Source organism: Melanostigma gelatinosum (genome assembly GCF_949748355.1).
Source record: "Melanostigma gelatinosum genome assembly, chromosome: 11".
In the NCBI taxonomy this organism is placed as follows: Eukaryota; Metazoa; Chordata; class Actinopteri; order Perciformes; family Zoarcidae; genus Melanostigma; species Melanostigma gelatinosum.
In genome coordinates this window covers 26,768,752-26,781,750 of record NC_136644.1, presented here as the reverse complement: position 1 = coordinate 26,781,750, position 12,999 = coordinate 26,768,752, and the positions used below count along the sequence as shown (strand labels likewise).

The 12,999-nt window shown below is 45.1% G+C and overlaps 1 protein-coding gene across 1 annotated transcript in view; it reads right to left on the bottom strand.

Moving 5' to 3' along the window:
* Nucleotides 1-1,339: 1,339 nt before the first annotated feature.
* Nucleotides 1,340-12,999, bottom strand: part of rac2 (Rac family small GTPase 2) — a 14,480-nt gene continuing 2,820 nt past the window's right edge. The window contains exons 2-7 of the mRNA XM_079278471.1: nucleotides 9,163-9,234; nucleotides 7,790-7,907; nucleotides 7,113-7,175; nucleotides 3,357-3,516; nucleotides 2,739-2,870; nucleotides 1,340-1,935 (exon numbers count right to left, since the gene is read on the bottom strand). Coding sequence (XP_079134597.1) covers nucleotides 2,740-2,870; nucleotides 3,357-3,516; nucleotides 7,113-7,175; nucleotides 7,790-7,907; nucleotides 9,163-9,234 — 544 coding nt within the window. The 3' untranslated portion in view covers nucleotides 1,340-1,935; nucleotide 2,739. The remainder of the gene's footprint in view (nucleotides 1,936-2,738; nucleotides 2,871-3,356; nucleotides 3,517-7,112; nucleotides 7,176-7,789; nucleotides 7,908-9,162; nucleotides 9,235-12,999) is intronic.

Here is a 12,999-nt window from a genome sequence, read left to right as displayed (position 1 = left end):
AAATAATAATCAAAGTATATAAAAACACATCTGTAGAGTTTAACATGTGTTATTTTAGTCATTGCATTAAAAACAACAAAGCATCAAATGTCATCGTCTGCTCTTCTTTCAACAACACTGATAACTGTGATCATCAACATGACTCTTCTTGTACAATCTTGTCAGTTTGAATAAAATGAAGATGACTCACAATCCTTTGTTGTTGTTTTTGTTTTCAGTGTCACAGAAAAAACACACAAACAGATTTCTGTGACATTTAAAGCTCCAATAATCAATATCTCTGAACCTACAATCAGATTGCTGTTGGCCATGTGGGGGCAGTGTGCTCTGATAATAACAGTGATTACAGCTGCTTCACTTCCCACCTTAGTATCTGTGGGGGGGCAGGAAGAGAAGGGATGCTTTTATTTTCTTCATCCATTTTATTTATGAATTTGTTTCTGGTGAATCAGGGGAGGGTCTTTTACTTGTTGGATCACAAAGTGATCTTTTTCTGTGCCGTGGATCATAAAGGTTTGAATTGTGCCATCTCCAGAAGACAACAACAGAATCCCTGTTTGACACAGGCCACGGTTAAAACATCTTCTTCACTTTCAAACAAACGTAGACATGAAAGCACACATGAGGTCACCTCCACTGTGCTGCTGCTGAAAGAACCGGTCGGTCTGCTTCAGTCATGTGGAGAAGCACTCACAGCATCCGACAGGAACGGCCTTCAACGCGCCGCAGAGCCTGAAGAGTTGGCTTTTGGTTCGATGAAGAAAATGTGAATTTGCATTGAATCAGGAGACTCGTCAGTGTTTTCATTGTTAACATTCAACAATCTTTTTCCCTAAACTACACCGAAGCGTCGCTTTAACTTTCGGCTCCGTAGGATTTCACCGCTTTGCTCGTGGGAATAAATGTTCCCACGGGACAGACTCCATGTTCGCTTCAAAGTGCTCTTCTATCGTAAAAGAGCAGAACAATGAGCAGAATGAGAGCTTTGGATCACGTCTTTAACACCTGATTCCCTTCTCGCCAACACACACGCACCTGAACAAGCGATGAGCGATGTTTCCCACCTGGCGGAGAGACAACAATGACCTCTCGCCCATTTCCAGCATTGGTCAGCTGATCTGTGACGGGAGTCCGATTGATGTCTGTCCTGATGATGCTCGCTGCAGATGGAAATGCGGTCGGATACATCGGCGGCGCCTCCACACCGAGCTGCTCCATGTAGACGATGACCCGCGACTGATGCTGCTTTCAAGGACCTGGAGAAATGTGCAATAACTGGAAAAGCACAGGTGTGATCCTCACATGTGCTTTACCAAAGTGCAAATAACATTTTCTCCTCTTTCTTGATAAAATGTCTTTTATTTCAACATCACAACAAATAATACGTTTGTTCATAACTTTTGTTCAGATACAACATTGTTCAGCTCAAAAATGACATTCCTGATCCTCGTGTCTTTTCATTGTTCGTCACTCTCACAACAGTCGAGAGTCGTTGTGAAGCGATCTCGCTGCAACACTATCTTTGCACTCGGTACCAAATATGATCCCTGGAGACGGGTTTGTTGTTGCCCCTGGAGGGCAGTGAGTGGGTGAATTGGCAGAGCTAGCGGTCTGACCGGGTCTTACGTTGAAGGGGTGAATCTATCGTGTGTGTGAACCGGGCCAGTGTGTTGATCCACAGTCAGTGGTTTCTGCTGTTGAATTTGTATTTTGTACAGAGGAATCCATAATGCACTTTAAAGATCAATCTCAGTGTGCTGTGCGGACAGGTCTGCTTCCGTTGTATCATGACTGCAAAAGCATTATTTATTTGAACTGGTGGAACTCTATTTGTAGTTTCTATTGGAAACATAACAGAACTTTCAAATCTTCTTCTTTAACCTTCGGGTCTTCGGTCTGAATCTCTTGCTGTCTTCGTTCTGGTCCTGCAAGAACCTAAAAACAACACAGTCCACATAAATCTGTGACATCATCGGACATAAACACACACAGGACCTTCACTCAGGAGACTGCTGGTCACGTCCCGTCTGAGACCAAAAGTCCGTTATTTAAGTTTACGTCCGGAACTTGAAGAACGTAACAAAAAACGTTTTTTTTTAAAACCTAACCATGATATTCTACTGAACTTAAGTACTTTTGTTGCGTTTTAGTTTAGTTTTGTTGCAATTGACAAAGTTAACCATGTTCCATAAAATTGGGACCGTAATCCGAGAGAAGCTCCGTTTCCCCTGAGACGGACGTGAGGATGCAGCTCAGTCAAACGGGGAAATAAGGAAACAAGCTGCGTATGAGAACGTTTTCTCGCCTCTATATTAAGAACAAACCTCAGCAAAGGATGGACTCGTTATTCCACACGCAACTGTGGAAAGATAATTGCCCTGACACGCGTCTTTAAAGTCTCTCTGGACATCTTGAAACACCAGCGGGATGCAATGAGCCTACAATGATTCTGCTCATAATAAAGAGCGACAGCTGAAAATGAGCTCCTCTTTGTTCTTCAGACTGTTCTTCTTACTAATGTTCTCCTGTGGAGAGAAAGCCTCGGCTCGTTGTCTGTGCTCAGTCTCCTCTTCCTGAAAAATCAGGAATCTGCTCTGAAGGTTTGGACCATAATTAAATGAATGATGGCTGAATTCCATTTGGCTGCTTTGATATCTTGGTGCATGTCCCACTGGGACAGTTGCATGGAAGGCAGCCGTCGCTCGGCCACTCTGCCTCTGCGCTCGCGTCAGTCTTACCTTAGAGCAGTGAGCAGGGCTTCTTCTTCACCTTGGTGGGCTGAGGACAGAGCACGGCCCGGATGGCCTCATCGAACACAGTCTTCAGGCCGCGCTGGGTCAGAGCCGAGCACTCCAGGTACTTCACTGAGTCTGAGGACGTGACACACGTAAAGGCAGGTCAAGTAGGCTGAAGGAAACAAGCTGCAAGTGTCATCCAGCACATTAACGGATGTAAACGGGTCTTTTTGTGCTTCTGTCCACCCGGCTCATGGAATCAAATATTTATTCTGCTTTTAAAAAAAGGCTGTTTCGCTGCTGATAGCTCCACTTTGCTTTTGTTTTGAAACTCATGTTCACAATGTTTACTGAGGGAATAAATCAAGAGAGAAGTAGAGTCATTTTCTCACAGACTTCTATACAACCAGAGGAGTCGCCCCCTGGTGGACACTAGAGAGAATGCAGCTTTAACACATGAAGCTCTGACTTCACTTTTCAGACCCGGATAAATGAATACATAAATCAACCGACATCTTTGATCACACGTTGATCACATTGACCTCCATCCCAGTATCTCAGTTAGAAGGCAACACACTCCTGTCATGGAAGACCTGAGAGGAGCCCAGCAGCGTTACTCACCTATCTCCTTGGCCAGAGCCAGGCCCTGCGGGTAGGTGATTGGGGCCAGCTTCTTGTCCTTCAGCTTCTCGATGGTTTCCTTCTCGTCCCTCAGATCCAGCTTGGTGCCCACCAGGATGATGGGGGTGGAGGGGCAGTGGTGGCGAACCTCCGGGTACCACTGGACAGAATCCAAAGGAGGACAAAATGAGAAGAGAGCAAAAGAAAAGGGGGAATACACACAGGGAGGGATGAAGATAGCGCCGGGGTGGAGGGAGAACAGAGGAGAAAGTTGGAAGCCGAATGGATGGATGACGGAGTCGTTAATGAATTTTCACGAAATCTGAGAATGCAAAAACAAAAGTTATAGGAAATGAAACATGAGGCTTTCATCTTCAGACCTGCTCTGGCTGCTTCCACGTTCTTCTTTTACGATTTCTCTCGAATCCCGTTGGTTGTTATCTCTCATCCCAGACGGACACTACCTTCCCTTCTTTTTCCTCCGACCTCTAGTTTGCCTCTTCCTGCCCACCGTACGTCTCCCTTTCCCGACTTCTCTCTCTTTCTCGCTCTGCTCTTCACCTCTTTTGTCCTCTCTTCGTCCATTTTCCTCAGTGAGCAAACGAGAGTCGCTATCTGCTGAAAGAATTCGGTTCTAAGAAAGATTCTGTGAGCGCCCCAAAGTGGCGGTTGTAGTTTTTGATTGATGGCGTAGTCTGCTCACACAAGCCAGCTGCCGTGTGGGGATTATGGGAATCACTTGACGAATCGCACTGCTGCTTCTTTGAGACAATTCTAATCAAACTTCGGTAGATTTAGTGTCGGTCGCAGCCACGTTTTTAAACCGCACTTCAACACAAGTTAGTGTCGTTTGAGAGATTTGACTCGAAGCTTCCTCTGAAGCACCTTCGCTTGCCTTGAATGACCTCAGATCTGACTTGTACTTCAGTTGACTTCAGACTTGACTGCGACTTCTCCTGGATGACTTAAAGCTTGACTTGGACTTGTCTTACTGGACCTGACACTTGAGTTGGACCTATGTCGACTGACTTGGACTAACAGCACTATTCAGGCTGTCGTCATCCAGCTTCTATCGCTATACCTACAAAAAAACAGGACCAGAGGCAGCTCTCTGCTCCTCTTCAAAACATCTTTGTTTGAGTATTGTTGTGCGACTGTCCGCTCTTTAACGTCTGACTTTTTGTTTGATTGTTGTTGCGCGACTGTCCGCGCTTTAAAGTCTGACTCTTTGTTTGATTGTTGTTGCGCGACTGTCCGCTCTTTAAAGTCTGACTCTTTGTTTGATTGTTGTTGCGCGACTGTCCGCTCTTTAAAGTCTGACTCTTTGTATGATTGTTGTTGTGCGACTGTCCGCTCTTTAAAGTCTGACTCTTTGTTTGATTGTTGTTGCGCGACTGTCCGCTCTTTAAAGTCTGACTCTTTGTTTGATTGTTGTTGCGCGACTGTCCGCTCTTTAAAGTCTGACTCTTTGTTTGATTGTTGTTGTGCGACTGTCCGCTCTTTAAAGTCTGACTCTGTTTGATTGTTGTTGTGCGACTGTCCGCTCTTTAAAGTCTGACTCTTTGTTTGATTGTTGTTGTGCGACTGTCCGCTCTTTAAAGTCTGACTCTTTGTTTGATTGTTGTTGTGTGACTGTCCGCTCTTTAAAGTCTGACTCTGTTTGATTGTTGTTGTGCGACTGTCCGCTCTTTAAAGTCTGACTCTTTGTTTGATTGTTGTTGTGTGACTGTCCGCTCTTTAAAGTCTGACTCTTTGTTTGATTATTGTTGTGCGACTGTCCGCTCTTTAAAATCTGACTCTGTTTGATTGTTGTTGTGCGACTGTCCGCTCTTTAAAGTCTGACTCTTTGTTTGATTGTTGTTGTGCGACTGTCCGCTCTTTAAAGTCTGACTCTTTGTTTGATTGTTGTTGTGCGACTGTCCGCTCTTTAAAGTCTGACTCTTTGTTTGATCGTTGTTGTGCGACTGTCCGCTCTTTAAAGTCTGACTCTTTGTTTGATTGTTGTTGCGCGACTGTCCGCTCTTTAAAGTCTGACTCTTTGTTTGATTGTTGTTGCGCGACTGTCCGCTCTTTAAAGTCTGACTCTTTGTTTGATCGTTGTTGTGCGACTGTCCGCTCTTTAAAGTCTGACTCTTTGTTTGATTGTTGTTGTGCGACTGTCCGCTCTTTAAAGTCTGACTCTTTGTTTGATCGTTGTTGCGCGACTGTCCGCTCTTTAAAGTCTGACTCTTTGTTTGATCGTTGTTGTGCGACTGTCCGCTCTTTAACGTCTGACTCTTTGTTTGATTGTTGTTGTGCGACTGTCCGCTCTTTAAAGTCTGACTCTTTGTTTGATTGTTGTTGCGCGACTGTCCGCTCTTTAAAGTCTGACTCTTTGTTTGATTGTTGTTGTGCGACTGTCCGCTCTTTAAAGTCTGACTCTTTGTTTGATCGTTGTTGTGCGACTGTCCGCTCTTTAAAGTCTGACTCTTTGTTTGATCGTTGTTGCGCGACTGTCCGCTCTTTAAAGTCTGACTCTTTGTTTGATCGTTGTTGCGCGACTGTCCGCTCTTTAAAGTCTGACTCTTTGTTTGATCGTTGTTGTGCGACTGTCCGCTCTTTAACGTCTGACTCTTTGTTTGATTGTTGTTGTGCGACTGTCCGCTCTTTAAAGTCTGACTCTTTGTTTGATTGTTGTTGTGCGACTGTCCGCTCTTTAAAGTCTGACTCTTTGTTTGATCGTTGTTGTGCGACTGTCCGCTCTTTAAAGTCTGACTCTTTGTTTGATTGTTGTTGTGCGACTGTCCGCTCTTTAAAGTCTGACTCTTTGTTTGATTGTTGTTGTGCGACTGTCCGCTCTTTAAAGTCTGACTCTTTGTTTGATTGTTGTTGTGCGACTGTCCGCTCTTTAAAGTCTGACTCTTTGTTTGATTGTTGTTGTGCGACTGTCCGCTCTTTAAAGTCTGACTCTTTGTTTGATTGTTGTTGTGCGACTGTCCGCTCTTTAAAGTCTGACTCTTTGTTTGATCGTTGTTGTGCGACTGTCCGCTCTTTAACGTCTGACTCTTTGTTTGATTGTTGTTGTGCGACTGTCCGCTCTTTAAAGTCTGACTCTTTGTTTGATTGTTGTTGTGCGACTGTCCGCTCTTTAAAGTCTGACTCTTTGTTTGATTGTTGTTGTGCGACTGTCCGCTCTTTAAAGTCTGACTCTTTGTTTGATTGTTGTTGTGCGACTGTCCGCTCTTTAAAGTCTGACTCTTTGTTTGATTGTTGTTGTGCGACTGTCCGCTCTTTAACGTCTGACTCTTTGTTTGATTGTTGTTGTGCGACTGTCCGCTCTTTAAAGTCTGACTCTTTGTTTGATTGTTGTTGTGCGACTGTCCGCTCTTTAAAGTCTGACTCTTTGTTTGATTGTTGTTGTGCGACTGTCCGCTCTTTAAAGTCTGACTCTTTGTTTGATTGTTGTTGTGCGACTGTCCGCTCTTTAAAGTCTGACTCTTTGTTTGATTGTTGTTGTGCGACTGTCCGCTCTTTAAAGTCTGACTCTTTGTTTGATTGTTGTTGTGCGACTGTCCGCTCTTTAAAGTCTGACTCTTTGTTTTCTGCTCACTCAAGCGAACCACCTCCGTCCGTCTGATTCAGCAAGAAGAGGCAGCAACTAGACGATTGTTTTGTTTCGATTCATTAACCCCTTGTTGTTGCTACTTGAGTTCACAGACTAAACATATGGACACAAATAATCTCCAAGTATGAATGAAGCTCAGAAGCGAGACTCACCTTGGCTCTGACGTTCTCGTAGGACGCCGGGCTCACCAGAGAGAAGCAGATGAGGAACACATCCTGCAAGGAGAGAGCATGAGATGAGACGGAGGCTGCACTGCACCACACTTGATGACTACATGACTTATTGTAGAACAGAGCATTATGGACCTTTAGGTTCAGGTTCATTTAACCCAAAAATCTATTTTCTGTATGATTACTTCCACGTAATTGTTCTTGTGTTACCACGAAACAAAAAAACGAATTGAAGGCTTTTTACATCAGTATGTGAATATGTGCTACATGGTGGAGGTTGAGTTTGAGTCAGAATGAGATTATGAAGTTGTAACGTGTGCGTTTTGTGTCAACACGATGAAGATCCAATGTTCTCTAAAGTGAAGCCGGTGCTGGAGTGAGTTTAAACCTGCGGGGGGGTGCGGGTGTGCTTTAGGGGCGGGGCTCCAAATGAGACATTTGACAATCTTCAATATTGCAATAATACGTGGGTATGTTTGTCTACATTTGTTTAATATTCAAACTGAAACACAGCAAAGTCTCACATTATAACAATGCTATACCAGACGCACTTTCAACTCTCCTGGGCTTCACAGCGGGATGTGTTTCTAATCTTTTCTAATGAAGTGTGTGTGTGTGTGTGTGTGTGTGTGTGTGTGTGTGTGTCTGTGTGTGTGTACCGTCTGGGGGTAGGACAGTGGGCGGAGCCTGTCGTAGTCTTCCTGTCCAGCAGTATCCCAGAGGCCCAGATTGACCGGCTTGCTGTCCACCATCACGTTGGCCGAGTAGTTGTCAAACCTGTGGGGAGCACGAACCAGCACATGAGCGAGCGCATGAACCAGCACATGAACCAGCACAAGAACCAGCACAAGAACCAGCACAAGAACCAGCGCATGAACCAGCACATGAACCAGCACAAGAACCAGCGCATGAACCAGCTCAAGAACCAGCACAAGAACCAGCGCATGAACCAGCACATGAACCAGCACAAGAACCAGCACAAGAACCAGCACAAGAACCAGCGCATTAACCAGCACATGAACCAGCACATGAACCAGCACATGAACTAGCACAAGAACCAGCACAAGAACCAGCGCATGAACCAGCTCAAGAACCAGCACAAGAACCAGCGCATGAACCAGCACATGAACCAGCACAAGAACCAGCACAAGAACCAGCACAAGAACCAGCGCATTAACCAGCACATGAACCAGCACATGAACCAGCGCATGAACCAGCGCATGAACCAGCGCATGAACCAGCACAAGAACCAGCGCATGAACCAGCACATGAACCAGCACAAGAACCAGCACAAGAACCAGCGCATGAACCAGCTCAAGAACCAGCGCAAGAACCAGCGCAAGAACCAGCGCATGAACCAGCACAAGAACCAGCACAAGAACCAGCGCATGAACCAGCGCATGAACCAGCGCATGAACCAGCACAAGAACCAGCACATGAACCAGCGCATGAACCAGCGCATGAACCAGCACAAGAACCAGCACAAGAACCAGCGCATGAACCAGCGCATGAACCAGCACAAGAACCAGCGCATGAACCAGCACAAGAACCAGCACATGAACCAGCACAAGAACCAGCGCAAGAACCAGCGCATGAATCAGCACAAGAACCAGCGCATGAACCAGCACAAGAACCAGCACATGAACCAGCGCATGAACCAGCGCATGAACCAGCGCATGAACCAGCGCATGAACCAGCGCATGAACCAGCACATGAACCAGCGCAAGAACCTGCGCAAGAACCAGCACATGAACCAGCACAAGAACCAGCACATGAACCAGCGCATGAACCAGCGCATGAACCAGCGCATGAACCAGCGCATGAACCAGCGCATGAACCAGCGCATGAACCAGCACAAGAACCAGCACAAGAACCTGCGCAAGAACCAGCGCATGAACCAGTGTGTGTGTGTATGTTTATGCCTGCATAGTACAGTAGATAGTACAGTACATAGTACAGTACATAGTACAGTACATAGTACCTCGTATACCTTCAGAGGGAGAGCGCAGAGAGCAGCGTGCGTCATACTCACACAGTAGGAATGTATTCCCCGGGGAACGCGTTGGTCGTGTAGCTGATGAGGAGACATGTTTTTCCCACAGCTCTGAATCACACAAGTCAAAAACACACAGAGTGAGACATGAAGACAGCATGACTGAAGACACAGAGACACTGAAGGACTCAGGCAATACAACAATATTACAACAAATAGAATACAGGTTTGGTTTTCTAAAGATGTCATTTTTATTTTTTTTGATACTTCTTGAGCTTTTTCTCAACCACACACGTTATTTGCATACAGCAGTTTGTCCGTTTTCTTGTTTGCATTGCATTGTGGGACAATTGTTAATCATCTGCATAATCATGACTTTATTAACCCATTCAAACCTGGTTAGATTCAGTGTGTGGAAAAGAATCGGGACAAAGTTGTAGAAAAGAATACGAATGAACGAGAGATGAGAGAATAATCTGAAGTGTAGTTTATTCTTCACCGTCTTATTAATGTCACGTTTTATGAGACAAAGGCGTGTTTAAGGAACCGTAACGTGTTCATGGAGCAGCTCGTCGCAGAACGATGACAGAACAAGAATCAACCGGCCCGTCTCCTTTTGTTCCAGAGATTTTCTGTCAGCATTTTAAATTTTAAACCTGGCTTCATCAAATGTTCTGGTTTCTGTTCTGCAGATTTAGGCAAATTCTGAAGTCGTCAACTGGAAAAGGTTTCATGTTGATATTTATCAGTTAAAATGTGGTTTCCCTTAAAGAGCAACACTGACTGAAGGACGGAGCTTTGGTCCAGCTGCTCCTACAAAGCTTAAGAACAGACAACATATCGCTCTGTAATGAGGATGAACTGACCCCTAAACGTAAACAGGTGCATCAAAAGTCAATTAAGCATTTTGTGGCACTAAAATCTACATTTTTTAGATTCAATTTCCCGGTAAAAACAAGTCTTTCATCATATAAAGTGTGCTCAGCCCAGAACTAGATGACTCAATATGAGCAGCCCAGCTGTCAGCTAACAACAGGTGTGTGTGTGTGTGTGTGTGTGTGTGTGTGTGTGTGTGTGTGTGTGTGTGTGTGTGAGAGAGGGTTCATCTATCTTTGTGAGGACCAGCGGGAGCGTGACGACATGTTGTCGAGCTGTTTGAAGACTCAGACCTGGTTTCTACCTGTTTTTAAGGTTAGAATCTGGTTTCGGGCGGAATGTGAGCGTCGGGGTTTTCTACAGATGAAGAGAGACGTCTGCTCGGATCACGGAGAGCGTTTTGTCATGAAGTGTGTGTTTCGTGGCTGCGTGTGAGTCAAAAAGGGAACTGATCTGTTTCAGAAGTTATTACTGAAAACAGGAACCAGCTAAACGACAAAACTTCAAGCTCTAATCTCGTCTTTCCTCTAAATCCGGTTGTCCGTCGTCTGTTCTGCACACATGAACTATGTGGTTTGAACTCTCCCGTCTCACTGCTCTCTCCCTTATTCTTTGTCCATCCTTCCTATTCGTCTCTCTTTGAATCTCGTAAACCATCACTGACAACGTGCTTCCTCTCATTTTACGCCATCTTACTTTGAGACTCCCCCCTGTCTCCCTCCACATGGTTTAGTCCAAAAAGGATGAAGAAGAAATGGAGTCTGATGGAGTGAAGCTTTAATGTGGGGCTCGGTTTGTATCAGTGGCTGTTTGATGTGAACTATCTTTAGTGATTTTACCCTGAAACATCACTTTATTAAATCCCTCAAAGGATGCTGACACCACAAAGTGGAACAGTGAAATTCACCTCATTTAGAAACAATTCCCGCTGGAGGCTAGGCGACGTAGCTAACCGCTAACAAGCCGCTCTGAAACAATCCAGTCAGTCCAAGCAGCTTTCCAAACACTCGTTCTATTTTCTCTTCCCCGTGTCCTTTACTCCACTCTGGCCTTTGCCTCTCAGGATCGGAGGCCTTCAATTCATTTCGGAGTTGAAGACGGACGAAAGCTCTCTGAGCTAGCCGCCGTCGAAGCGCGTTAGCTCGGCCGCTAACGTCGTAGCGACGTGAAGGTCTTTAATCGACGCCTAACCATCTGCAGTTAGAATAGTTTTACTCGACTTTGTCGTCTACACTGCACAACACATTCACATGCTTGTTATAGCTTTCATCAAACGAAACATATTTCTAGGAGCCTCGTTTATGATTTATAACGTATTTTCTTAAAGCCAGTCTGCCATATTTTGATCACCATTAGCATTTGAGATGCTGTAAAGTTCTGTGTGTTTGTGTTTCCTGTCCGACAGGCCGCTGCTTGTCAAAGGTTCCCCGCAGAGTTCTAAACCGGTCGTCGTGTTGTGGAGCTGTTTCTCAGCGAGTTGTTTCCCGGTTTGCTCAGGTTTGAGTGACAGAATACACGGGATGTAATTAGGATAAAAACTGTAGTTACAGGACAAACACAAGGTAATCAGATTACTGGTACATTCAGTAAGACTGGGGATCATGAACAGGATTACAATCTTAAAAACATGTTACAGTAAAGAACAACATATCATGTACTTCTATACACACACAACACTCACGACGCAGTCTCACAGCAGTTTGTGAAATAGTCACAAAAAGCCGTCGAAGGTTTATTTTTATTTTTCGGGACGTTATAACTACGGCCGGTTCGATTAAGGCAACAAAGCCTCACTTTGGGACACGCGGCGTCGAACACCGGAAAGCCTGTCGGTATTTAGCACTGGATCACGAGCTCTGATGCATTTCACTTGTGTGTCCACCTCATCAAAAAGGATCCAGATGTGCTTCCCCTTGGAGTCGTTTTTGTTTCTGTGTCCATGTACACAACTTTTTACAACCTGCCAAGATACTGAGCTGACACAGTGGCCTCTGATGTGAGGAGCAGAAACGGAAAAACATCATCACAGCACAACTTCACCTCCCAGTTCATCGGGATTATTGTTTCTGCCGAGAGGCATCCCAGCGTGAAACGACGGTTCATTGAAACGGCTTCGTGTTTCTGTTTCTGCAAACAAAACACCGGACCAACCGGTTAATCTGATTGAATCTACGTGAGCGGTGCTGCTGCTGATCAGGTATCACTGTCACACTGATTGTCAAGTGATGGGAGTCACGATGGGATGAAAACATTTGCACAGCTGGAAGGCAGAAGGTGAACTCCACCGTGATGTCGTTTCCCTTTTCTGCTCGACATGCATCGTCCTTTTGGTTTTGGCGTAATCCGGTGTAATGTTTGTGACACTGGGATCAGGTTACTGACTACACTTCTCAAACAGGCGACTAGTATTTGTAGCATTTTTAAAATGCTCCTTCTGTGCCAGCAGAGGACGAGAAGAAGACAAAGACGAGTGGACGTGGTTGTAAATTGTGTTTGTTAGGCCTCGAGGACTTCCATTGAACTGAACTGTTGATGAAACAGTCCATCGACCCTAAAGGCCGTAACAGGGCCATATATCAGCAGCCTGTTGGCTCGTACACTGTGCAGACTTCCCCACAAACCTGAGACCGGCTTCCTCTTCTCTCTTTGTCAACAGAAGCTTAAATACGTTTTTTTACATCTGGTTTCGTCACATTACAAGCAGACCTGTAGCTGCTGAGTGTCTCTTAAAAGAAGCTTCACCAGGTTCATCTTCTGTGTAAACTGGTGGAGCCCCAAACCCAAACCCAAACTCAAACTCAAACCCAAACCCAAACTCAAACTCAAACCCAAACTCAAACCCAAACTCAAACCCAAACCCAAACTCAAACCCAAACTCAAACCCAAACTCAAACCCAAACCCAAACCCAAACTCAAACTCAAACCCAAACTCAAACTCAAACTCAAACCCAAACCCAAACCCAAACTACTCAAACTCAAACTCAAACCCAAACCCAAACC